General features: G+C 50.6%; 1 protein-coding gene across 1 annotated transcript in view; it reads right to left on the bottom strand.

Moving 5' to 3' along the window:
• Positions 1–5,933: 5,933 nt before the first annotated feature.
• LOC144239194 (BOS complex subunit NOMO1) overlaps positions 5,934–27,843 on the bottom strand; it is a 57,220-nt gene continuing 35,310 nt past the window's right edge. Inside the window, exons 22-32 of the mRNA XM_077773195.1 lie at positions 27,566–27,725; positions 27,321–27,447; positions 25,600–25,713; positions 24,621–24,748; positions 23,541–23,682; positions 19,586–19,669; positions 18,366–18,476; positions 16,478–16,579; positions 14,921–15,040; positions 9,439–9,531; positions 5,934–6,564 (exon numbers count right to left, since the gene is read on the bottom strand). Coding sequence (XP_077629321.1) covers positions 6,433–6,564; positions 9,439–9,531; positions 14,921–15,040; positions 16,478–16,579; positions 18,366–18,476; positions 19,586–19,669; positions 23,541–23,682; positions 24,621–24,748; positions 25,600–25,713; positions 27,321–27,447; positions 27,566–27,725 — 1,313 coding nt within the window. The 3' untranslated portion in view covers positions 5,934–6,432. The remainder of the gene's footprint in view (positions 6,565–9,438; positions 9,532–14,920; positions 15,041–16,477; positions 16,580–18,365; positions 18,477–19,585; positions 19,670–23,540; positions 23,683–24,620; positions 24,749–25,599; positions 25,714–27,320; positions 27,448–27,565; positions 27,726–27,843) is intronic.

The raw sequence follows: 27,843 nt of genomic DNA, 5'->3' as shown, positions 1-27,843 counted from the left end.
TTTGTAGGCCGGACAGTCCTTGCCACAACTACTTAGCTCTGCCACTGTGCAAGAAAACAGAAAACATCAGCCCGGAACAATCTGTAAACGAACAGGGATGACTGTGTTCCCATCGCACTTTATTTCCAAACACAGATGACAGACCAGGTTTGGCCCGAGGGCCACAGTTTGCTGACCCCTACCCTCAACCGATACAAGTCTTAGACCCTCATCTTCTTATGGGAACAGTTCTTTGCCGCTGTAACTGAGGATCAGTCATCACTTAGGTGAGGCATTCTTGCAAGTGTACAAAGAAGCATTTTTAGGGGCGCCTGGGTGGCTCAGTCGGTTCAGCACCCGACTTCGGCTCAGGTCATGACCTCACAGTTCGTGAGTTGGAGCCCCGTATCGGGCACTGTGCTGACAGCTCAGAGCCTGGAGCCTGCTTTGGATTCTTTGTCTCCCTCTCTCTCTGCCCCTCCCCTTCGCGTGCTCTCTCTCTCTCAAAAATAAACTTTTTTTTTAAAAAAGAAGCACTTTTGGTAGGCAGCAAAATGTTCTTCCTCCCTATCCCTGCCCACCCCAGCCCATGAAAAAGAGACAAGAAAGACCCAGGCACAGACGGCCAGCTCATCAGCTGTCAGCCTCCTCCCTCTTGCCAGCCGCCTCCCCTGCACAGAAGAGACAGGGAGGGGCAGCCGTCAGTCTCCTGAGGCACAAATTCCACGCGGTTCTGGGACCACATGTTCCAGTGCACTCATCTATTTTACAAATCCTCATATTCCAAAGAGCCAATACAAGTTAGGCTGCTGTCTCATCTACACAGTGGGCCAGGGAAAAATTCACCCACCTGAAAGGTTATGAAAACTGGGGACATCTTAAATGTACCCCAAGTGTACATTACAGTAGGAATGTAGTTAAAATATTCATGATCCGGGGCACCTGGGTGGCTCCGTTAGTTAAGCATCTGACTTCAACTCAGTCTTGATCTCACCGCTCATGAGTTCAAGCCCCACAGCAGGCTCTGTGCTGACAGCTCAGAGCCTGGAGCCTGTTTCAGATTATGTGTCTCCCTCTCTCTCTGCCCCTCCCCTGCTCATGCTCTTTTTCTCTCTCACACAAAAATAAACATTAAAAAAATATATTTATAATCCAACCATGATCCCACCATTGTATCATGAAGCATAAACATCTTCTCCCACTGAGAAGGAGAGAGGAAGAGGTCACATCTCCCTTCCCGTGCTCCACTAAGTTCCAGGGCTAGAAAGGCACCTTCTGGCCCTAGCACACAGTAGGCTCACAGACAGATGAGTTTCTTCCTTCTCTAGACATGTGATAAGGTCTTGGTCATGTTGCTAATGAAAAGATAAAGCCAAGGACAGCGGGTGACTTCAACCAGGTCTCGTCATCAAGTTTTCTCTCCCCCAGTTCGCACTCACCCACCTATGGCCGTTACGTTGTCCCAGTTTCTCCCTGGAAGACCCCTTCTCTTTCCCTCCCAGACACTTGAGGTTCAAAGTCTTTTGGCTTCAGCCCTTCTTTGAGAGATGTGGGAAGTACGGGGCCCCCTTACGTCTCCACCATGTTGCCCCCTCCTCTGTCCTCTAGTTTTAAAGAACGCAGAGCTGACATCTCTTGGTTTTGCTTACTCAACACCACCTGCTTCTCTGGAAAATGCAGAACCCCTCATTGTGGCAGCTACCACGATGCAGGTGTGGCTGGGGTCTGGCTGGGCCCCCGCCATTCTGCACTTTGCCCCTTTCCCAGGACTGACATGTTGCCTCAAGATGAAGCTCGCTGTTGGGCCTACATATCAGGATGACGTTAAGGCCTGACACTGCTGGGTGACTGTCATCCGTAGAAGCACAGCAGACTGGCAGAAGCCAAAGGCCAGTTTCCCACACTCCACCCAGGGAGAGCAGCAGCTGAGCAAGCAGACCTGGGCCTGCTTTACATGTGTGTCAGTTTCTATGAAGTGACCTCTCCAAGCCCATGATGGAGAGCTGCCCATAGTGCCGTGGCGGAGGGAAGATCAAGGCCAACACAGAAGAGGAAGCAGAGTTGGGAGACTAAGACAGACCTTGGATCCAGCTGTACATAAAGCCTGGATCTCTCAATTATGTGATCAGTGAAATGGGCCCTTTTGCTTAAGCTAGTTGGAGTTGGGTTTCTACTCCTTGACACCAAAAGAGCACGGACCAGTACACAAGTAGAAACATATCAATTTGCTGCGAGTCTCCCAGTCACTGACCATTCATGTAACAGACATTTAAGGGGGTCAACTGTTCCCATTACGTAACACTGCATAACAAGTTACCCCCAAACTTACAGGCTGAATACACTTACAGGCTGAATACAGTCACGTACGGTCTTCACAGACACTGTGGGACAGGATTTGGGGAAGCTCAGGTGGGCAGAACTCCGTCTGGGGTCTCTGAAGTGGCTACAGTCAGATGCCGGCTGGGGCTGCATCATCCAAAGGCTTGACTGGGGCTGGAGGGTCACTTCCAAGGTGTCTCACGCACGTGGCTGGGAGGCTGGAGGGGCTGCTGGCCACAGCTCCAGGCCACGGGGCTGTGGGAGGACCCTCATGCGGGGCAGGAAGCTAGCTGGGCCAGAGGGAGGCACGAAGCCTTTCCTGGCCTAGCCTGAGAAGCACACGTCACCCTCACCACAGCCCTACTCTCCTGACCACACTGGGCCAGCCCCAATTCAGGTGGGAGGGGACCACATAGGGCAATATGGAAAACTAGGGCCCCTCTTGAGGCTGGTACCTAGCCTAAGTACCAACCACATGCCAGAGGCTGGAAATGCAGGTGACTAAGATGTCCTTAACTCCTAGTGAACACTCAGCCTCAGGCTCGACAGAATGCAACCACTTTGTCCCCCAAACCCTGACCAACTCTCCCCTTCTGGATGTTCCAACTTTTAAGGACAAGGAAATCCTGCCTATTAAGGAATTGGAATTGGGTGCCTGGGTAGCTCAGTTGGTTAAGCATCTAACTCTTGATTTCAGCTCAGGTCATGATCTATTTGGGAGTTCAAGCCCTGCATTGGGCTCTGTGCGCTGACTGTGTGAAGCCTGCTTGGGACTCTTTCTCCCTCTCCCCCCCCACCCCCTCATTCTCTCTTCTTCTCTCAAAATAAACAAATATTTAAAAAGTTTAATTGGGGCACCTGGGTAGCTTAGTCGGTTAAGTGTCTGACTTCAGCTCAGGTCATGATCTCACAGTTTGTGGGTTCAAGCCCTGCATCAGGCTCCGTGCTGACAGCTCAGAGCCTGGAGCCTGCTTTGGATTCTGTGTCTCCCTCTCTCTCTGCCCCTCCCCTGCTCATGCTGTCTTTGTCTCAAAAATAAACAAACATGAAATAAAAATAAAAATAAAAAGTTTAATTAAAAAAAAAGGAATTGGATTTAAGTGTCTAGGCATAGAGTTCTTTGGTCCCAGAAACAACACTTAGGGAACAATTAAAAGGTCCTCTGTCCTCCACGCCCCTCCATGACCCAACCCTCCTTTGCACACATTGCTGCCTGTGGCTGGACCTTTACTAACTTTATCACAGCTACGCCCACACACCCTGCCCACGGCTTTCATTCTCTAAACCCCTAAACTAGCCCCTGGACAACGGCATGTAACTACACCGTCTCATTTTGTGCAGCGGAGGCAAGAACTCTTGGGCCTGGGTTCAAATCTCAGCTCTGCCACTTAGTAGCTGTGAGATCCTTAAGTCTCGGTGTCGTCCTCTGTCAAATGGGACTGAAATGTGTGCTTCACAAGGTCCAGGGAGTCGTGAACGCAAGGGCACAGCACAGCGCCTGGCAGGCAGTGACCACCGAAGGAAGGCTGGTCTTTCCTGCCGGTGTTCTTACCGCAGTACGGCAATCATTCTCCTCGCGGGGTGGGGGTGGGGGTGGGGTGGGCATCGTGAAGAATAAACTCAGGACTGCCTCTTCCCTCTGCCCTTTCCTTGCGGCATCCGCCAGCCCCTCCTTCTCCGGGCGCACCTGCAGCCCTTCCCATCCCCCCTCATCCACCAATCCTTGCTGGTGGGTTGATAAAATTCAAAATAAGACAAGCCAGAAGACTCAAGTGAAGCCAGCACCTTAGAATGACAGGTCTTCGGGGTATCCTCATTGAAATTTCATGGCTACTTAAATAAGCAAAACTGTGCAAACAACGGAGTTAAGAACCCACCATTTTAAACATTTAAAAATTTTCTCAGGGTAAAAAAAAACTTCTCACAGAACTTTGGCCCCATTCAAAATCCTCAAACATCATTAACCTGCCCACCTCCCAGGGGGAATCAGAGGAACTCTGTCCGGATTGCCAGAAAATGAGAAAATCCGAGCCAACGAAAGAAGCCCAACTTTCAAATGGACTGAGAGATGCACAGGCTTCTCCCCTCCACCCACCGAGGAGCCCTTTAGAAGTGCCCCACAGCCAGCAGTGGGGGAAGACCGCCGCTTAATGGCAGCGGCGGGAACTGGAAGGAATGTATTGACATTTAGGAACATCTTTCACAAGCTCTTAACCTTTACACCATGTCAATAAAATCCCCATTAACATTTAAAAGGGATGTTTCTGGGTGTCCACTTGGAATAAGAGTTGGATTATGTATCTCATCGGTCCCAGATCTCCAAGAGTTTACTTCCTTCTGCGGTAAAAAAGCCAGCCCATGAAAAGGCAAACAGCCAAGAACCACCAGCATAGTAACGTGGCGACTCTTGGAGGGGCCACCAGGACCGCGGGGACCCTCAGGCTGAGCTTCTGCATCGGCAAATCACACCCAACAAGAACTTCTGACCTCTTTCTTCTCTCTCCACTCTGGATCTTACACAACAGTTAAGCATCACGTCCAGGAAGCCCCCCTTAAACCTTCAGGGGGGATCAGACCTCTGCTTCTGTGCCCCCAGGCCACTTGCACTTCCTCCACCAGCAGGCCCTCAGCTCGCCACACTGCCCTTGTCCACTGACTGGCTGGCCTTGCACTTGGCGACGGGAGCATCCTGTGAAGGCAGGCACCCCGCGCCCACCTATGCATCCGTGCACACGTGTACTCGCTCACTCCTCACAGAATACTCAAAGTGTGCCAGGCGCTGGGGGTGCAAGGCATGAAGCAGACACGGTCCCACCACCACCCATCTTCACATCCCCAGTGCCCATCAAGTGTGGTTCTCAGTAAAGGCTGGCTGGACGGATGTGTCCCCTCCCTCAGTGTAACTTAATCACATCAATCACTTCCTGTAAGAAGTGAACTAATGCTGGGAATTGCTGTGGATCCCTTCTGCAGATGAGCAGTCTTCACACCTCACCCATCCCACATATGCATTTTGATTGGTTTGTGTGGTTTCCTTGTTTTCTTTAAACACTAATTTTTTTAACTTTTATTTATTTGAGAGAGAGGAGAGCAAGCGTCTGAATGAGCAAGGGCAGGGCAGGGCAGGGCAGAGAGAGAGAGAGAGAGAGAGAATCCCAAGCAGCCTCCACGCTATCAGCACAGAGCCCGACATGGGGCTCAATCCCCAAAACCATGAAATCATAACCTGAGCTGAAACCAAGTCGGATGCTCAGCCGACTGAGCCTCCCAGGCGCCCCTGTGTGGTTTCTTAATAAATAGAATTTGTCACTCATATTTAAAACTTCGGTTTCACACATAACTTAGCCTGTGGTTTCTCTACATCCGTGAAGGCACATTCCTGCAGAGCACAGGTGAGCAGGAGCCCAGAAAGTCTGGCCCCTTTAGACAGGGTGGGCGCCGTTCATCTCACCACACAGCCTCCCTCCTGTTCCCCTAGCACCGAGGCCAAAGATGGCCACCATGTGTCACCTCACGCTTGCTGAGGACTCTCCTGCCCCGGCACTTCCCTCGGGACCTACGTGACCCTCAAGGCACCTCAATTTATGACCCCAGCTTTATGCCCATGTCACCAAAGAGACAGATCTGAGATGAGCTACAACACGAATGAATGGGCAATTTTATTGATCTTTACCTCCTACCAAACCTCCTAGTAGTAGATACAGGCTGTGCGGTTTCCAGCAGGCATCTCCGGTGCAGGGGGAAGTTCAGGGACAAGGCGAATTCTGACAGGTACCTCATTAGCGGGCCAAAAACCCACGTTTACTACAATTCTTACAAACAAGTGCTCAAGATGAAGAATCACATTCTCACACCACTAGCACAGCTTAAATACTTCTTTGACAAAAATAATAATAAATTATCTTCAACTCAGAAAATAAATTGTGCTCAGCAGAGTGACAGGAGGGTCCATTCATTGCATTGCACCAAGGGCTGGGTGAGGGAGGGCAGGCTGGGGCAGCTGCGCCGGCGGGAGCACGGGGCTGACCGCACGTACGGAACTTGGCTGAACGCGTGCTCGAGGCCAAGGGTGGGTGATGGTGGCCCCTAGGCTGCGGCCTGTCCCGCGTGAGATTCACCTGCCCCTCTTCCTCCTCACGTTCGCCTCGTCTTCTGTTTCTTGGCTTGTCTCTTTGCATCTTCTGGGCCACTATTGTCAGAGGCTGTCTGGCCAAGAGCTCGGACGCCCTGTAGTCGACTTGTCAACTGCAACAGCAAGGGAATGAGCTAGAAGGAAAGAGAGGGGGTGAGAGAAAGGGATGCCAGGAGAATACTTTTGCCCAGAGGGACACTGGAGCCTCACATGTCAGCACCCCTCCTTCTTCAGGCAGCTCACCACCCACTGTGTGCTAACTGGTGACTCTCGGTTCAAGACAAGGCAGAGAGGCCTTTGCACTGGAGACGGGTGGCAGAGACATAGGGACAAAGGACTAGAGGAGATGTTGTAAGAGGTTTATGGCCTTGAAAGGAGGCCTGGGGTTTGACAAAGTGCAGCATCCATTCTTGATAAAAGCCCTCAACAAAGTAGGCACACAAGGAACGTATCTCAACATCATCAAGGCCAGATATGAACAACCCACAGCTAATATCCTCCTCGATGGGGGAAAACTGAGAGCTTTCCCTCTAAGGTCAGAAACACAACAGGGATGGTCACTCTCACCGCTGGTATTTCGCATAGTACTGGAAGTCCTAGGTTCATCAATCAGACAATAAAAAGAAATAAAAGGCATCCAAATCAGCAAGAAGAAATCAAACTTTCATTTTCTGCAGATGACATGATACTCTATGTGGAAAGCCCAAAAGACTCCACCAAAAAACTGCCAGAACTGAGAACAAGAATTCAGCAAAGTCACAGGATACAAAATCAACATACAGAAATCTGTCACATTTCTCTACACCAATAATGAAGCTGCAGAAAGAAACATCAAGGAATTGATCGCATTTGAAATTGCACCCAAAACCATAAGATACCTAGGAATAAACCTAATCAAAGAGGTAAAAGATCTGTATGCTGAACACTGTAGAAGCTTATGAAAGAAACTGAAGAAGACACAAAAAAACTGGAAAAGCATTCCATGCTCATGGGCTGGAAGAACATTGTTAAAACGTCCATACCATCTAAAGCAATCTACACAGTTAATGCAATCCCTATCAAAATACCACCAGCATTTTTCACAGAGCTAGAAGAAACATTCTTAGAATCTGTATGGAACCACAAAAGACCCCGAAGAGCCAAAGCAATCCTGAAAAAGCAAAGCAAAGCTGGAGGCATTACAATTCTGGGCTTCAAGTAATTATTACAAAGCTTTAGTGATCATGACCATATGGTACTGGCACACGCAGACACAGAGATCAATGTAACTGAATACAAAACCCAGAAACAGACCTACAAGTATACGGTCAACTAACCTTTGACAAAGCAGGAAAGAATACTCAACGGGAAAAGACAGTCTCTTCAACAAATGTGCTGGAAAAACTGGACAGCAACATGCAGAAGAACGAGACTGGACCACTTTCTAAATGTTTTTCAATGTTTATTTATTTTTGAGAAAGAGAGACAGAGTGCAAATGGGGGAGAGTCAGAGAGAGGGAGACACAGAATCCAAAGCAGGCTCCAGGCTCCGAACTATCAGCACAGAGTCTGACGTGGGGCCTCAACTCACAAACTGTGAGATCTTTACCTGAGCTTAAGTTGGACGCTCAACTGACTAAGCCACCAAGGTGCCTAAAACTGGACCACTTTCTTACACCATAGCCAAAAATAAGTTCAAAATGGATGAAAGATCTAAATGTGAGACAGGAAGCCCTCAAAATCCTAGAGAACACAGAAGTAACCTTGGTGACACCAGCCGTACCAAGTTTACTAGACGTGTCTCCTGAGGCAAGGACAACAGCAAAAATGAACGATTGGGACCGAGATAAAAAACCTTCTGAACAGTAAACAAGCAATAAAACTAAAAAGCAACCTTTGGAATGGAAAAATATATTTGCAAATGATGAACTTGATAAACAGTTAATATCCAAAATCTATAAAGAACTTATTAAACTCAATACCCAAAAAATAAGTGATCCAGTTAAGAAATGTGCAGAAGACACAAACAGACATTTTTTCACAAAGAAGACATCCAGATGGCTACAGACACATGAAAAGATGTTCAACATCCCTCATCATCAGGAAAATACAAATCAAAACCATGGTGAGATGCCTATCAGAATGGCTAAAGTTAACAACTTAGGCAGCAAGAGATGTTGACGAGGATGCAGAGAAAGGGGAATCCTATTGCACTGTTGGTGGGGATGCAAATTGGTGCAGCTGCTCTGGAAAACAGTATGGACGTTCCTCAAAACGTTAAAAATAGAACTACCTATGACCCAGCAACTGCACTACTAGGTATTTACCCAAAGGATACAAAAATACTGATTCAAAGGGGCACGTGCACCCCAATGTTTAACAATAGCCAAATTATGGAAAGAACCCAAATGTCCATCAAACTGATGAATGGATAAAGAAAATGTGATACACACACACACAGAGTGGAATAGTACTTGGCCATCAAGAAGAATGCGATCTTGCCATTTGTAACAACATGGATGGAACTAGAGTATATTATGCTAAGCAGAATAAGTCAGTCAGAGAAAGAAGAGTATCATATGATTTCACGCATATGTGGAATTTAAGAAACAAAACATATGAACCCAGGGGGAAGAAGGGAGAAGGAGGCAAAACCATGTGAGGCTGTTAGCGGTGAATGGGATAATGGGTTAAATGGATGACGGAATTAAGGAGGGCACTTGTGATGAGCACTGGGTGTTGTATGTAAGCTCTGAATCATTAAATTCTACACCTGAAACTAATATTACACCACATGTTAACTAACTAGAATTTAAGTAAAAACATAAAACATTATAAAAATAAATAATAAATTAAAAATTAAAGAAAAAAAAAGAAAACAAAGAGGACTGGGGACTGGATCTGCGCCCTTCACACTCTCCTCCGACCCTGCAATGTCGGATCTTCTGCAACACGGAACCCCTCACCGTGTGCGGGAGGGCACGTAACACTGAACACGGCACTTCTCGCAGGGCCTCTGGGTTTCCTACCTTGTCGTGGTTGTAGCCAGCCAACAGGACGAGCAGCGTCAGAGGCAGGGCGATGTAGGACCCCTGCGCGATGTCTTGCTCAGGCAGCTTCCTCTGCGGACACCAAGACCACCATCACTGCCTCACAGGCTCTCTGCTTCCCTGCCGCCCACCATCCCACCTCTCGGCCCACCCAGCCGGGAACCCGGGCATCCACATGACCCAACTCTTGCTCTCCACGGTGAGGAAGTGCAGCGACTTGGGTACATTTTCAGGTGAATCCTCTGTTCCCCAAACTCCCTGGCTTGCGCTCCGACACTCTGGGCCAGACAGATGCCAATCACAGGGTAGGTCTCACCCTCTGAGCCTCCACTCGACTGAGGAAACCAAGCTGTGGGAAGCAGGAATCCCTGGAGCTGAGAAGTAAGGGGCCTCCTTCTGCTGAGTCCCAGCTACACAGGGGGCTCCTCCCTACAAGGGGGTACGGTGAACCCGCCATGCCAAGCTCTGGCGCACGGTGACGGGTGAGCTGGTCCCAGAGAGCATCTCTAGTGAGGAGAGGAGGCATGCTGCCGCTTGTGAACTAGTGGCCATTCGCCCTTTCTTCCAACAGAACCCCCAACTTTCATCCGGGCCAGTCAGAGTATGCACACGCCTCCCTTGCAGCTAAGATAGCCAGGAAATTAAATTCTGGCCAAGAGTACATGAATAGAAGTGTTGGGTCACACATCCAGGCTGTTCCCTCAAAGAGCAGCGGCGTGCCCTCCCCTCCTGCTGACCAGGCGTGCCATCTGTGAGAAAGGTGATGTGCTAGAGGATGGCAGAAGCCCAAGAGAGGGGGAGGCTGGGTCCCCGATACCTTGGGACTTCCATACCACTCCTGTACTGCTCTGTCTGTGGATGCTGACGCAAGACAGAAATTGCTATCTTATTAAACCCCCTGAAATTCTGGGTCTCTATACTAGCAAACGAACCTGTACCTCAGTCCACTTTATCCACACCAAAGAAACAAACAAATGGAAACTTCCAGGTAATGACAGAACAAGTTAAGGAGCCAGAGTGGTGGTTCTCAAAGAAATGTCTAGGGAACTCCCTTTCAAGATATTTCCAAAGTCAGAACTATTTTCATATCAACACTAAGATATTATGTGCCTTTTTTATTTTACTCTTTCACAGGTGAACGGTGGACTGTTCTGTAAGTTACATGTGATAACATCATTCTGACAGATAATAGAATATAATAAACAAAATAATAAATAAATAGTAAATAATAATAATAAATAATAAATAGTAAATTAAAGCTCTTCCGGATTCTCCACAAATTTTCACAGGGAGGCAGGGCCCTGAGACTGAAACATCTGAGGAGCATCCCGGCTGGAGAATGATTGTGTGGCCATGTTCCCCTGAGATGGCTGAGGCAGAAAGGGACGGTCGTTCAAAAATGAAAGAATCAGGGAGGGAACAGGAACAGACTTCCACCTCCAACGGCCTACTCCTGGGTCATCCGACACGTCTTAGATCCCAACTTACTGTCCATGGAAGGAAATACTTAACGGCGAAGCTGCACAGTAATGAAGGCAATGAGCTTTGCGGTTGGTCTCAGGTCTGGCCACGTGACCTTGGGCAATCACATGACCTTGGGTGACCACATGAAGCCCCGGCCAGGCACTATTCAGTGGCGCTGATACCAAAAGCACGTACTGCGGGGGGAATCAAGGAGATCAGCTACGCGAAGTGCCGGCGGTGCATGAAACACTGACTGGATGCGGCTCTCAGTTTGCATGTTCAACAGGAGAATGAGGCAGAGAGCCTATCAGGCACCCGTGAATGCACAACGTGGAGCCGCCCCTCCAGAAGGCTGGAATGTACTAGAAGCCACGTGATGTGAGACCAACCACGTCCTTCCGAGTGCCGGCTCTGCTGATGGAGCGCAGGTTCTCCCTTATTCTCTCTGAGGGATGGCGCCTCCCTGGAAAGGTCTGTTGTGAGGGCTAGCAGTGGATACCCTTCAGGAGTGGGCACCCCCGTCCCTTGTCACTTGGGCCCCCGGTCTCCCATGCAACCCTTGGCAGGGGGCGTGTTCTCAGAAGTGACAGGCACATTTCGGGCCACAGCCATGAGGCACTGTGGCTGCCCCGCCACCACCCAGCAGCATCTCTCTTCCCGCCACCAGCTGCCAAAGTGTCTCCTTGGATCCAGACGAGGCTCCTGGAGCAGGGGGTTGGGGAGAGGGGTGTCCGAGACGGCGGCCATCAGTGCCCTTCACAGAAGCCCTCTGCCTCTCACTGGGTGGTAATGCGCCTCCACGACAAAACAGAAGGTTCCCTATATACTCATGTCAGTGGCACCTTCCAGCCATGTCTCAAATGTGGGCAACGAGGTAAGTGCTTCCTCCCGGAGTCATCAGAAAAACTCTGTACTTCAGGTAAAATTCATATTCACCAAGTCCCTGAGCACGAGCCCCTCATCAGGGATGCTGAGCAACCAGAAGAGAGTTGTATTCAAGCCCCACCTCTGCAGCGCACAGGCTGGAGACTCACACCGCCCAGTCTCCTCCTGGGTCTCCTCTCTACAGGACGGAAAAGATTCCCTACCTACCTCGCATATAGGATGCCGTTCGAAAAGCACAAATTGGTAACGTGTTTGCATGTGGGAAGATAAATGTGGAGCTATTCTTTATACCCTACACCAGGAAAAACCCTTAAATGGCTTGAGACAGAGATGTATAAAATATAGCCATACAGGTACTGACGGGAAAATAAATTCCTCTAAAACTGGGAGTGGGGGAGCTTTTCCAGACTATGACTCAAACTTCAGAAGCAATGAGAAAAAGAACGAAACGTTTTAACATAAAAAATAAACTACATGTTTGCATAATCCAAATGAAAAAATAAACAAATTGGGAAGAAGTATGGACAAAGTATATCGCAAAGGTTTAATATCCCTCTTACACAAACAGATTAGAAATGGGTTCTAGAAAATCTAGAACATTCTAGAAACAATCCAGAAAAATCTAGAACCATCTAGGAAAAATAGGTCCAAAAGTAAACAGTTCCCAGAAAGGGGAATTCCCGGGTTCTGAACCACATGGAAGGCTGACGAACAGAGAGGACAGTCATGTGGAGGTACCACTTCTCATCCATTACACTGCAAAAACCCGTCATACTCTGGTGGGGAACGGGGGTGCTTACACACATTGCTGGTAGGAATGCAAACGGTAGAGCCCTACAGATGGGAGGTGGCACCACCAAGCAAAATTCCAGAAGCATCGACCCTGTGATCCAACAAACCTACTTCTTGGAGTCTATTCCAAAGACAGACTGGCAAACATTCAAAAACATGCACGCACAAGGCCCACCACTAAAGGGTCATTTGTAACAGCAGAAAACTAGGAATTACCCAAACACCCATCAGGCAGGGGCTAACTGAACATACGACAGTAGAGCTACACAAAGGAGCACTACACGGCCATTAAAAAGGAACAAGAAGTGCCTACATCTATTGCTGGGCACACAGTTCTCTTTAAAAAGGGAAAAACAGAGCTCTTGCTCTTCACACCGATAAGGCCTACAATAAGGATCAGTGCAGGAGCTACGAGGCCCGATTTCTGTTTTACTATAGATCCCTGGGCTCCACTCTTACTTCCTACACCAAGCTCACAGTCAGTAGGTCTGAGGCTGGGCCCTAGAGCCCATTTCTGTTACGGATGTGCGCACGGAATCCCCAGGTGATTCCAGCGCACGCCAGCTTCGGGAAGCACTGGTCTAGAGAATTATCCCACGAATGTGAGAGCTACGTGGGTGTGTTGTTTGCTCTGTTTTGTTTTTCGGTCTGTTCCATGCACGATCCAGTGGGCTACACATTGCAAGTAGCTCATAAAATGAGCAAGTTTCTTCTAATCTACAGGTATCCCTTCCACCTGTGGTTTGTTTCCCTCTCCTGCAATCTGTCAAGTCAATCGGTTTCCAGGTTATTGTGCTGCAGTTTCCCATAACCGACACCTTGCTGACTCATCCCTCTGGCATCCTTTACAGGCTCTTGTGTCCTCCTGATTCCCGTAAACTGGCAGCAGGTTCTAGAAGTTTGGGCAGGGCAGAAGTCACGTGGCTCCGGCTGGAGGCCAACACCCCAAATGCAACACAGTGGTGACCCTTGTCCCTAAAAATCACTCCCGAGCCACTGACCTAAACAAATTCCCTGCCCTCACTGACCGCTTCCTTCCTCACAGGGAACCAAAGGCATCAGCACTTGAAAAAGCAGAAAGCATCTAGGGAAATCCGAATGTAGTCAGGACTCAAGGCGAGGGTCCTCAAACGGCTGTCCTCCCTCGCCACCCCTGCAGGCTGTCACCACCACAGCCCCCTCCTTACCGTGGGACTGAAGATCAAGGTGATGTGTTTATGGTAGCCCACTGCAGTGAAGGAGACCTGAGGCAAGACGTAGTCGTACTGGGATCTGGGGAGCGTGGAGTCCAGCAGCACGACGTAATTCTGTGCACAAGAAAGAAGAAGTTACTTCTATGAAGGACTTTATGTTTTGAAAGAAATCCCCACGTGTACACGTCCAAACCAAGGCCGCTAACTCCAGAGAAGGAACCTGAGTGGGCTCTTCTGTTGGTGACAGCCATGTCCCCGGCCTCTCGGAGACTCACATCTTCCAATAAAGCTTTCAGAGCTGGCGGCACTTTCTTATAAGCACATTCAACTACGACACAATTGTGGTCCTCTGAGAATCTGACTTTATGAAACACGGAAAGTTATTACGAGCCAATTCGGAAGAGGGAGCTACGTGACGGAACGGAGAAAGACTGCTTTCAGTCCTAAGTGGAGGTGACACTTGAGTTAAGGGATGACACTTAAGCGGCCCATCAGCTGGCAAGTTCTGAGCACACAGCATCTTGGGAACGGTGCCGGTGACGGTCACGGCCCTGTGTGCGAAGCCCCAGTGTATGCTGGGCACCACGAGCCCTGCATCAGGCAACTACCAGCTCTGCCCTAAACCACGGATAACCAAGGCCAGTTATTGCTCCCATGTCACAGCGGGCTGTGAGCCCAGGTGGAGTCGGACCCCAAAGCCCACGCTGCTTCCACAGTGCAGACGCTTCCCGTGTACAGTGACTATCAGGTCGCCCGGGTGGCTCAGGTGGCTGAGTGTCCGACTCTTGGTTTCCACTCAGGTCATGATCTCACAGTTTGTGAGTTCGAGCCCCATGTCAAGCTCTGCACTGTCAGTGGGGAGCCTGCTTGGGATTCTCTCTCTCCCTCTCTCTCTGTCCCTCCCCCACTCCATCTCTCTCAAAATAAATAAAACTTAAAATAACAGCTCAATCTTTNCCCTCACTGACCGCTTCCTTCCTCACAGGGAACCAAAGGCATCAGCACTTGAAAAAGCAGAAAGCATCTAGGGAAATCCGAATGTAGTCAGGACTCAAGGCGAGGGTCCTCAAACGGCTGTCCTCCCTCGCCACCCCTGCAGGCTGTCACCACCACAGCCCCCTCCTTACCGTGGGACTGAAGATCAAGGTGATGTGTTTATGGTAGCCCACTGCAGTGAAGGAGACCTGAGGCAAGACGTAGTCGTACTGGGATCTGGGGAGCGTGGAGTCCAGCAGCACGACGTAATTCTGTGCACAAGAAAGAAGAAGTTACTTCTATGAAGGACTTTATGTTTTGAAAGAAATCCCCACGTGTACACGTCCAAACCAAGGCCGCTAACTCCAGAGAAGGAACCTGAGTGGGCTCTTCTGTTGGTGACAGCCATGTCCCCGGCCTCTCGGAGACTCACATCTTCCAATAAAGCTTTCAGAGCTGGCGGCACTTTCTTATAAGCACATTCAACTACGACACAATTGTGGTCCTCTGAGAATCTGACTTTATGAAACACGGAAAGTTATTACGAGCCAATTCGGAAGAGGGAGCTACGTGACGGAACGGAGAAAGACTGCTTTCAGTCCTAAGTGGAGGTGACACTTGAGTTAAGGGATGACACTTAAGCGGCCCATCAGCTGGCAAGTTCTGAGCACACAGCATCTTGGGAACGGTGCCGGTGACGGTCACGGCCCTGTGTGCGAAGCCCCAGTGTATGCTGGGCACCACGAGCCCTGCATCAGGCAACTACCAGCTCTGCCCTAAACCACGGATAACCAAGGCCAGTTATTGCTCCCATGTCACAGCGGGCTGTGAGCCCAGGTGGAGTCGGACCCCAAAGCCCACGCTGCTTCCACAGTGCAGACGCTTCCCGTGTACAGTGACTATCAGGTCGCCCGGGTGGCTCAGGTGGCTGAGTGTCCGACTCTTGGTTTCCACTCAGGTCATGATCTCACAGTTTGTGAGTTCGAGCCCCATGTCAAGCTCTGCACTGTCAGTGGGGAGCCTGCTTGGGATTCTCTCTCTCCCTCTCTCTCTGTCCCTCCCCCACTCCATCTCTCTCAAAATAAATAAAACTTAAAATAACAGCTCAATCTTTAAAAAAAAAAAGTGGACAGTAGCTATTTCAAAGGGCATCTCAAGAAACGGGGAGCGACTCCAAACTTCCATTGCAACTTGTCCAGAATCAGTATATGACATCCACCGTTAAGGCCTGAGTTAAATAAACTATCGTATTTCCTGCATTATGGACGGCTGTGCAACCATGAAAAACCAGTTACAAAACATGTAATGATGGAGAAAAGATCTCTGATGTATTCCTCACTGAAAAGCAGATTATAAAACAATGTACACAACAGTCCCGGCCTTAAGTTATTAACACACACACACACACACACACACACACACACACACAAGCACACACACTGAAAAAAGACCGAAGGATTCCTGTCAGCACACTGACCAGGGTTATTTCTAGATGATGGGACTATATCTGATTGTTTTCTCCCCCCAAAAAAATCTCTTGCCGTGAACGTCTATTACTTTAGTAAACAGGAAAACAGCAGATTAAGCAGCAGTGAATGCTGCAGAGCCCTCCTTCCCCACCCCGACTCAGAGACCACATCAGCCGTCTCCACCAAGGGGGACGTGGGGCGGGATGCAGGGGCTGTTGTGGAGCCGCGGGAATCGGGTACCTGGCCATCCCGGAGCAGGGGCGGGAAGTGGAAGAAGAGAGACTGGCCCAGGGAGACCGTGTGCACTGGGCTGTCAAGGTTTTCACTTTTGTAAAGCTTTACCTGGAGAGGAGAAACAAAGCAGGACATGCTTCTGTAATTAAAACACAATCAACATTTCATTTCCAACACTGCGTTTCTTCCTCAGGATAGCTCGTCTCTTTAGAAACACAGTTATTTGAAAGAGAAACCAGCACCCTCCCCGCCCCTTGCCGCCGACAGGATACAGAATGCATTCCTCCATCACATGAGCCTCCAGATCCCTGACCTGCATAGAAATGGAAGATTTTAAAATCAATTCTGGCAACTTAACGTTAATGTACAAATGGCAATAGTGTCAGTATGATGGCAATGTTAAAGGGAGCAGCCTCTGATACGCTATAACGTGCCAGGCAAGCGACAGGCACTTTACACACAGTGTCACCAAGCCTGGCTTTGAACAGGTACCATTACTACCTCTAGGGAGGCCCAGAGCCCGCGTCACCTAAAGGCGTACAACCTATTGGTGGTGGCGCCTGGCGCTCAGCCCACGTTGCTGGACCCTCTGAGAGTCTGGTCCCTCTGGCACTGCCTCTCCAAAGGCTATACCCTCAAGCCCACAAGTATTCCTTATTAAGACCTCACAACATATTCCCATTTTGCCTTTGGTTTTCCGGGCTGCTTCCAGAAGCAGTTCAGTCCTTTGTTTCTAGCCTTTCTTTGGCCTGTTCTCCTCCTCTCTACCACAGCAATGGGACGTGAGAAGGCGGTACAGCCCTGCCTGACGCAGAAGGTCTGGGGCTCCATCCTGCACCCACCATAGGAGAATGGCACGGCCGCCCCTCCCCAGGGCCCACCATGACCCTTCTTCTTTAGGTCACGAGGAGTTTTCCTAAAACAGGTCACAGACTGGAGGCCTAAGGGTCACATCCAAGACTACATATGTGCCCTTCTGCCCTATACGGTGTCCCAAGCAAAACTGAATTCAGTGCTTATATTTAAAAATCAAATGATTTCAAATAACTCTAGCTCCCAGCTCCTCTGGAAAATTGGAAAGTGACGCCACCCCTGGGCCAGGACTCCAACACGACACCTGTCCCATGGAGCCAAGGAGCTGTGTGTCCCCCCCCCGACTGCTCCTGTTTGCCCCACAGCCACCCAGCCCTCTTCACCCCCAACAAGCAACGTGCCTGCAGCCCTGGAAGGAAGGGTGAGCTAAGAGAGAAGTTAAAACCTAAGCGCATGCTCTCTCCCAACTCAAACACATCACAGTGTATAAAATCACAAGCGCTTCTGAAAATACACCCTCCTGGCGATTCACTGACATTGTTCAAGGGATCATAGAGCCTTGTATAAACATTTCATGAACTGCAGACATGGAGGCTTTGTTAGAACCTGAAGAGAGCTTAAGAGGGCTTCACAGAGGAGAAACCCAAGGTCCAGCACGGACTGACTGTGTGTGGCGGCAGGGAGAGCAGGACACAGCTCAGACTGTCCGACCCCTAGTCCCCTGCCCACACCTTCACCCTGGACAGAACTTTACAAGTTACAAGGCACTCCGCCCTAAAATCATCTTTCCGCTTTAGACTCTAGGTCGTGCTGAGCATTTATTAAGTGTATGTCACAAAGCTTCCAAAGCTATATTTCTATGAATAGCTAAACAAAGGTATCTGAGAGTATGACGCTTTTCTCTCCGGCAATCAGCAACTGTTCTCCCAGACACCCGCTGGGATCGAAGCTTCTTAGATCTCGACCTCAGCCTCAGCACGGCCAGCATTACCGCGCTAGCGTGAGCGCTGGGCAAACCCAAATAGCCCCCTCCTACTCTTCTCAGAGCCGAAAAGACCCTAACCGTAAAAGCTGGCCTTACCCATAACGTAGGGAGATACTCGGAGGAAGTGATCACGTTTCCACTCAGGTCGAATTGATTAATCTGCCGGAAAACTATGATGTTTACATCATCAATGTCATTATTGCCGACCTAGAAAGAGACCAGGAGCGTTGGCAGTGAGGAAGCTGGGAGGGGAGGTTGCTGGGTGACGTCCCAGGAGCTATTTCAGAGCAAATGTCACTTCTTCAGTAAGGGGGCCAAGTTCACCAAGTCCAAGGGCACAAGCTGACAGTGGGCATGTAGGCTGCGGCTGGCCCCCAGACACATTTTGTTTGATGAGCACAGAATTTTTTTCCCCTTGGTTTCAATTATTTTCTCCAACATTTTAAAAAAGAAATTTCAAACACAAAAAGAGCCAGATTTTCCGGCCTTAGAGATTGAGAAAGATGTTCTCGCCTGGCAGCAATCAGCAGGGGCTGAGCTCTGGCTGCCCCATGGGTGGGTGGGTGCCCTCCTGTTCATGGTCTCCATGAGTGCCCGTGCCGCTGGCCTTAGCCACCAGGGCAGGGAAACAGAAAGGTGTAAGATGTGGGGGTCACGGCCAGATGCCATAAAGACACCAAGAAAACCCACTTCCTACACACCACACTCCTGACCCCCAGAATCTTCATGCCTAACGCCACCCGATTAAGCCACCAGGGGGCAGCCCCCTGCCCCACCCAAGCCCTCCAGTCTAGCAAATGAGAGTCATTCCACAGGGAAAAAGCTTCACTTCAAATGATTCCCAGGCTACTTCCCATGAGTTGGAGGGAGGGCTGCCTCTTTAGGGATCAATTAGGGAAGTCGTGATCAGGAATATCAAGAGATTCCACCCACCAAATGGAAAAAGCAAGGTCATCTGGATATAAGGAGATCTGATGGCCCCGCCACCAATTAAGCCCATGTTGTCTTTATTACCCTCCCTTGATCTGAAATGCCACTTAGACACTGAGCTCCTCAACTTGGAGAATAACGATCAGAGCTTGCAGGCGGAGTGAAGAGACAACAGCGCAAATTTCTTGGGATTCACGACAGCCATGCTGCTCATTAAAACCCCGCAGGAGATGCTGCTTGTGAAGATGACAGTATTCAAAGAGGACCCTTAATTAGGACCCAGAGCCCCCCCGGCGACAGATGAAAGGCAGCCACAGAGAAGCACTGGAGGGCCTCTGGTCGGGGACACAGTCCTGCCGCGTCTGCCGCGGAGTGTGGTGCCTTACCGCGACTTCCCGGTGGTGGGGGAGGGCCCGCTCGATGTGGTCGTTGCCTTCTGCCTTGAGCTGCACGTGGTACACACATCCTGGCTGCAAGCAAACCCAGGGGTCACTTCTCTGGCAGGGGGCTCGCCGCCTGGGACCTGGCCTGAGCCTGCTCTGACCACAGGCCCTCCACACGAGCACGCCGCCACTTCCACCCCGCCTCCGTTCTGCGGCCTGTTAACCCGCTCAGGAGTGCCTTTTAAAAGCACCCTGACGTTTATCTGAAGGCCTGCAATTCCTTCAGTCCCCGAGGAAAATTAGGTTTGGCTTTGTTTTCCGAAACTGTAAGCACGATATGCTTAATCTGATCAAGTTCCTCCTGCAGGGCTGCCGCCCCCGCTCCCCTCTGCCTGCACACATGCAGGGAGTGGTATCTGCAATGATGCTCCCAAAGGCGTACGATGGACAGGGGTTCTGTGAAGTGAGATGTGAAATTTTTCTTTTTAAAACAGTTTCTTCTAGGGGTACTCGATGGCTCAGTCAGTTAAGCATCTGACTCTTGATTTCGGCTCAGGTCATGATCTCATGATTCGTGAGTTCGAGCCCCGAGACAGGCTCTGTGCTGATAGTGTAGAGCCTGCTTGGGATTCTCTCTCTCCCCCTCTCTCTGACTCTCTCCTGCTCACATGACAGCACCCTGCGCTCACTCACTCTCTTTCTCTCTCAAAATAAACAAAAAATTTGCTTCCAAAACTTCATTCTATTGCTCAAATTTATGGGTGTACATAACATTTACCAAATAAATCATTACTCTAAGAAAACTTAAAGCAACTCCTTTCTGATCAATAGTACAACTGACCTGATGATATGCTAGGAACTAAAGCACCAGGCCAAGTTCAGAAGTGTCTATGTGCAGCTAATGGGTTCGAGGCCCCGCATTGGGTTCTGTGCTGACAGCTCAGAGCCTGGAGCCTGCTTTGGACTCTGTGTCTCCCTCTCTCTGCCCCTCCCCTGCTCATGCTCTGTCTCTCTCTGTCTCAAAAATAAACATTAAAAAAAATTAAAACATTAAAAAAAATAAACTAGCATGGATAATATGGTTCTGGTCTACTAAACTAATATGTGCTTTGATAGCTTTAGGGTGTGTTTTTTACCCTTTCAAGATTCTGTCCATTTGGATATGCTGCTTGAACTATTTTACAATGAGCACGTGGCACCTTTACAAAGACGAAAAGCTATTATTTTTTAAAAACTGAGAACACACCTAGGCTGGCCCTGATCGTAGACACATTCACTGACTTTACAGCTCGGTGAGGACTGGCAGCACTGGGGTCGGTTCCAAACAGCCCCGTGTGCCCCACAGGGGAAGCAACAGGAATGATCACTTGTGAAGACAAGGGGGATGGTCCTGCCCGCTCACTCCCGCGCCTGGGCCGTTAGGGCTCCAGCTCCATCCCAACCGGCCCCCTCCTCCATCGTGAAGGATTCGTCTTCATCCTCTGGTGGGGGTGTCTCAACCCAAGATGTCCTGACAACGTGCCGGGAGAGGCGAAATGAAGGACCGAACCCTGACTGGGGTCGAAATCCTTAGGAAATCTTCAGCAAGGGATCTCCGGCCAGGGTGCTCTGGGAGCCTGGCACACTCGAATCCCAACCCTCACTGAGCAATGTCTAAGGCCACCCCTCCAGCAAGTGTGGCCTGGCACGTGGAGGGCAAGGGCTGCGACTCTACACCCCACTGAGAGCGCTAATAACTTACCAACCTATTAGGAGGGGGAGGCTGTCTCAGAGGACCAATTACAGTAGAAATCTACTGCGCTGGAGAAGGAACTATATTCGGTTTACTTAAATAAAATGTGTGAAGACGCTGAGTTTAGAAGAATACGTCTGGGCCAGTGGGACGCTGGGGGAACCCGCAAGGGGATGGAGAACTTGCGTTCCCACAACCGTGAGAGTGAGGTAAGCCTGGAGCATGGGGTCCGCCCAGGGGAAGGGGGGCTCCCCTAAGCCCAGCCTGCACAGGCCCCCCAGACCCCTTCTCACGCTGCTGCCTCACACAGCCACAGACCAAACCCCGAGCTGGCAGTCCGGTGAGGCCGCCTCGGGGAAGGCTCTGCTGGTTGTTGCTTGTTAACTACTTATTGAGTCACCGTGCCCGGACCACCGTGTGCTACCTGTATCAACTCACACCAGTCCTATGTCACTCGTCCTCATACAGACGACAAAACACGTACAGCAAGGATAAACACCTCTCCTGACCGTAAATAGCTAAGAAATGACGGAGGCGGGCCTCAAACCCAGGCAGATGGGGAGCAAAAGGGCGTCTGTGCAGCTTTTCAAAAAGGACAGAACTGCAAAGGCTGGGCTTGCACTGAACTCGTGAGACCAAAGACCTGGCTCCCATGACCCGCCCCTCTCCCTGGGCGCTGGCGGTGGCAGCATGAGGCTACACAGCACCCCCGCTGCCCTATCCACTCTCCGCGGGCAGCAGGCCTGGAGGGCAGCGCGTTCCTCGGCGCCGGGGCCTTCCCACAGGGCAGAGGGCGGCTAGGAAGGAGCATCTCAGGAAGGCCTGTGCAGACACCTAAGGATGGCGAGGTGACTGTCACCTTGATGTCGCTGGTGAGAACAAGCGGGAGAAGGAATGGTGGGCAGAGCAGGGCACGGGGAGCCCTCCAGTCGGTGTGCACCCAGCTAGACCATCAGAACGTGCACATTCCCCCCTTGGCACAGCAGGGAAGACACCCCAGGTCCATCCTCCTCCTTCAGCTGGGCGCCCCAGGCACCAGGAAACCGTCCAGCCTGCCTCCCAGGTACTCAACATCTGACACTGGGGCACCCTGCACAATGGACAGGAGTATTTCTGTTTTGGGGAAAGAATAGCTTTGCCCCAACGGATCTAATAATTTCTTTTTAACATTTATTTATTTTTGAGAGACACAGACAGGGTATGAGCAGAGGAGGGGCAGAGAGGGGGAGACAAAGAATCTGAAGCAGGCTCCAGGCTCTGAGCTGTCAGCACAGAGCCTGACGCGGGGCTTGAACCCATGAACCATGAGATCATGACCTGAGCTGAAGTGGGACGCCTAACCGACTGAGCCCCCCAAGCGACCCCCCCAACATCTCTAAATGAACTGGCAAGCTGGTTTACATCTGAGCCCATGTGACCTGGGCAAACATTAGCCCTCTGTGTGCCTGTGTCTACGGTCAACTATGAATACCCTGTCCCTGAATCTGAAAGCCCACGTGACCCAGTCCAGCAGGTGCTGTCCCACCCTCACTCTCAGTGGCCACGCGGCAGACAGGCACGGTCTGCAGGATGAGCAAATGCACGAACACACGAATAAAAACGGAGGAGCGAGCACCACAAACCCTGACCTACATGCTGCCGGTGGGCAGCCAAGAGCACACACGAGCTGTGTGGCCCACACAAAGAAGGTGCGGGTGTGCGTTCTGGGTTTGTTTGTTTTAATTAGTTGTTAACACCTAGAAATCAGGAGCTTTCACAGGGAAATCTGAACTCTGGCTTCTCTTTTGGCCACGCAAAGGATCTGGCGGCCCCGAGTCCATCTTCCCACGTGGCTGCGAGAGCTGGGGCTCCGTGGCGCTGCCTGCTCTTGAATTCACCAGCCCCACGTGTGCACCCAGCACCCTTCACCATTCACGCGTCTCTTCTGGCCCCACAGGCATGTGGTGTTGAGAGCGCTGCCTTACACCGTAACCACCCAATGCCAGGCAAAAGCTGCACCAAACCCACTGTTTCCCAACTTTATTTTGCCACAAAACACCAACCCAATGTGTCAGCTCCAGGAAAGGTAAGCTATCAGTTAAGATAGGGACTAGAGGCTTCCAGAACCCTAAGACCGCAGCCCCAGACCCCTGCCCAGCCTGTTCCTAGCACACCTGGAGACAGGCACCACGAGGCAGCTCCGAACCACAGTGTGAAAATCCCACTAATAAAAGATGTCCATCTCACCAGGAGTCCACGTAGTCTGAACTTCCCCTCTTCATCCGTCACGGTGTCTTCTCCATAAATGCTGCAGTCGCTCTGTCCCACGGCTTCCACGGCCACACCCTGTTCTGGTTCCCCGTTTAAGGAGGAAACCGTGCCATAGCAACTAGAGCAACGAGAGAAGAAACGGAACAGGCTACGCGCAGGGTTTTGGGCAGCACACAGAGGATTTGACGTAAAGCATCCTGAGCGTACCAACAGTTCACAGTGCAAAACAGCCCAGTTGGGAACTGACCTCGAAGACCCAGGTGATTCGGCTCTGGCCTCGTCACTTCCACTCTGGCCTTCCTGTCCACAGGCCCAGGCCCGCCTGAACACTGCCATCAGTTTCTCTGCTCGCACGTTTTAATGGACGCCCCAGGAAATTACAACGAACAGAGGCCAAGCCTTATTTTATTCTGTTTTACCTTACTCTCATCAAACTGTTTTAATGATGCCTTCCATGAAATGAAAACAGTTTCTCTCTCATTCTACGTATTCCTTTGAAAATGGCCCATTTTCCTAAGCTTTTTGATCAATCAATCTTCATCTCAAGTGCCCTTGTGTCTGTTTACAGGTACGTACGGTGTGTGTATAAACATCTTCATGGCTACGTACGGCTAACATAGCTATCGCGCGGTATCGTATACGCGTACCAACATCCAGGGAAGTCCTCTGCACACGGCAGAAGCGAGGAGCTGGAAGATGAGGAGGGAGACTGCACATTTTATGCTCTCCAACATGCTGAAGCCTCACTCAAGGGAGTTCATTTCCTCCTTCTAAAAATTTAATTTGAGTTTCAAGCTCTTGTACAAATAAAATTTTTAAGCAACTAAATGGGCACTCTCAGGCCAATTTCAGAATAGGAACTTTGTGACAGAATCACTAATTTGGAGGGATCAGAAGAAGAAGGCAGCCATCAAAACTCTCTGGGCCTGGTCTCTTGTCTCCTCTGCCTCTCCTGTGAAACCTGAATGGAGGCTGGGTGGGAGGTCCTGGGTCACAGAGGCCTGCGTGGGACTCCACAGCCCAGGCCTGGGGGACAGGGACAGGCAGGCTGCCTACCTGTAGGCCGTTCGGTACCCGGTGACGGTGATCTTCAAGTTCTGCCCCTCCTGCACCTCAATCATCTGTGAGGATGGCTCAAAGCGGAACTCCTTCATCATGGGTTTGAAGTAATACTGGCCAGGGCTCTGTGGAGAGACAACCACAAGCTGACCCTCTGCTGCCACACCCAGGTGCGGCTTGACACATGGTGACTACAGTCATCAGGGACTGGACTGAGGCCCCCAGCGCCCCAGGGCTTCCTACATAGGCAGACATGGGGACTCAGTCTCCAGGAAATGGTTCCATGAAGCAATTACGCCTTTTAGAGCAGCCGCCATAACATGCCTATAATTGTGTGAGGAAGAAATCAATCTGAATTTTATGAATGAAGAAACGGAGGCTCAGGGAGGCCAAGTAACTCCGCTGAGACGACACAGCCAGTAAGCAGCGGGGGGAAGCTTTGAGCTGGGTGTGCAGCAGCGCACGGCATGTGAACCTTCAGATACGCCTCGATGCCTGCTTGAGACGTCCCAGGACCCACAGAACGGCCCGGTACTGTGTACTTCCCGAGTCCCCACCAGTCAGGGCGTCAGATTTCGTCCTGGACAAAACGCTGCCACCTCCCACCACGGGGAGCACGGTCTGCACAACACACACAGGCGAACCAGCAAGTAAGACTCGGCCTTCTGAACAACGCAGTGTTGTGGTCAAACAAAGGGATGCCTAGGACAGGAGCCGCTGAGGCCATGGTAATTAATTACATTGTCTTAGTGACAGGCCGGTGGCCAGAAAACAAGTATGTGCAGAAGGGAACAAGGATCGGCAGCATTAAGTCCTAGTAGGGGGAATACTCTAATTACGTTTGGTCCCTAAGAAACGCAAAACATGCCAGGCCGCTGCTCTGTTCTCACGCTGTCAAGCGATAGCTGAGTCACACGCACCATGTCCAGCTCCCTCGTGGGAACACGGGCAGGTGGCTCGTCATAGGACACCTTACCAGGTTGGAGAAGGTCAGGATGCCATTGTCCTGAGTCAGGAGGTTGGATCGAAACACACCACCGCTAAGGGATAAGAGAACCCCGGGCAGGGGCTGGTCATCCTCCGCCTTGATCTGGGGGGAGAAAGAACAGCAGACCAAGGGTGCTGTTAGCCGCTCGGGTCAGGAGGTAACTCTTCTGGGTTGTTTTTCGTTTATTATCCATCGGCGCACAGAACGACTACTCTTCGTCGCCAGGGGTACCTGCTGTTAATAGTTTGGTTTGTCACCTTCCAGAACGGCTCCTATGCCCACACAAACGTACAAACGTGACGGCCGGCGCTGACCAACAGGCAAGTTTGCAGCGGGGCAGCCGGGCCCTGCACCTGCGGTCTTCCCGCAAGCACGGACCCCGGCTTCCCTCTCCTGCCGGTCCACACATCTGTCGCACCGTGTCTTCATGCGCATCAGCCTAGAGCAGGGGGCGGCCGAGCGCTGCGTGAAGACCAGCCACCTACTTCCGTGAGAGAAAAGGAGACGGTGCATGTGTGTGCACTTATGTTCTCCTCTGTTCCTGGGAGCCGAACTGGTGGGTGTCATGCTCTCTGAATTCAGAGACGCCCCACACTGCACACCGAGGTGGTCGTGACCAGCTACGGCTCCGTGAATTATCTACGCGTGGGAAAACACACGCCAAAAACTGGATACTGCCTGAGTCACCGCAAATCTAAGCTAAAACCAGTACTTCGGTGGTAACTTCCTTCTGTCGCTTCTGAAGTTGGGCCTTTCTTCTACGTTTATCAGTCACCGGTACTGCTTCTGAAAGTGCCTTTTCATATACTTTGTTGTTCTTATTTCTATGGGATTGTCTTTCTCTTATCAATTATAGGAGTTCCTTGTAATCTTGGGTATTTCTTGTGGTATAAAGATTTCTTCCTGGTTTGGATATCTTTGAATTTGCTTTAAAAATACATCCTGTGTCGGGGCGCCTGGGGGGCTCAGTCGGTTAAGTGTCTGACTTCAGCTCAGGTCATGATCTCACCATTCAGAAGTTCAAACCCCGTATCAGGTTCAGAGCCTGGAGCCTGCTTCAGATTCTGTGTTTCCCTCACTGTCCTCCCCTCCCCTGCTCACACTCTGTCTCTCAAAAATAAATAAACATAAAAATTTATTTTAAAAAAATGCATCCCATGCTACAAAATCTGAAATCTGTATGTGACGTGGTCTGTCCTTTTCTCTGAACCTCTATGTGAAAATACAGTCAAGGAGCTCCAGACTCACTGTGGGCACCACACGGCACACTTCTTCCCGGGAAGGACAGTGAGAAGACAGAGAGACATCAAACACCACTACAGGAACATTCTGTCCTTTTCCACAGGACACAGTGAAGGATGAAAGTTTAAAGCACTTCCCAAAAGGAGTGCAAACAAGCTAAAGTCAACAGGTCTCCCAATTGCTGAGTGAAAGGAGCCCCAAAATAGAGTACATCTTGTAAGGCTCCATTTGTGTCAAGCTCCAGAAAGTGCAAGCTAATCCATAGTGACAGAAAGCAGACCAGATGAGCAGGGAGGCTGGGAGGGAGGGTGTCAAGGGGTACCAGGACACTGAGCGGGGTGCCAGACTGTCACTGCTCTCCCGGGTGCACCCGTATGTTGAAACCATCAAATTATATGCTTTAGATGCAGTTTATCGTATGCCAATCATAGCTCAGTAAAACCACTTTTCGAAAACCCAAGTGTTACCTCAAAGCTGACGCCGGCCAGGGCATACGCCTTAAAGTCTCCTATGGTTCCCTCGACCGCGGTCAAAACGTAGCCTTCCTTCTGCGAGGACACCGTGTAGTCCAGGTCGCTGTGCAGGGGCCCGACGCTAAGCAGAAGGGAGCACGCTGGAGGCGGCTGTGCCTCACGCCTGCAGAGACCTCGCTGGCCCCAGGGCGCCTGGGCCGCCCGCCTGCCCCGAGCCAAGCACCGTGTCACGGGCTTACCTGTAGGCGCCTTTGTCATCGGTGAAGACTGTGATCAGGGGCGAGCTCGCCCCCTTCTCACTGATGACGATCTCCACTCCCTCCAACTCCGGGTGGATCTGGCCTTCCAGAAATAAGCCCGCTTTCCCATGGATCTCAATCAGCTTCCCCGGGCAGCTTTCTGAACAGGGAACCAACAGAAGAGCAGGCCTTCGCTGCAGCGGGAGGGGGCACTTGGGGGGAGGGGGAGCTTCTGCTTAAAGAAGGGCTCAAAACGGAGACACAGGAAGCTCATTCCA

Source organism: Crocuta crocuta, unplaced genomic scaffold (assembly GCF_008692635.1).
Source record: "Crocuta crocuta isolate KB4526 unplaced genomic scaffold, BGI_CrCroc_1.0 scaffold16, whole genome shotgun sequence".
Taxonomy (NCBI): domain Eukaryota; kingdom Metazoa; phylum Chordata; class Mammalia; order Carnivora; family Hyaenidae; genus Crocuta; species Crocuta crocuta.
The sequence above is the reverse complement of the archived record's forward strand: the minus strand, read 5'-3'. Positions and strand labels throughout refer to the sequence as shown.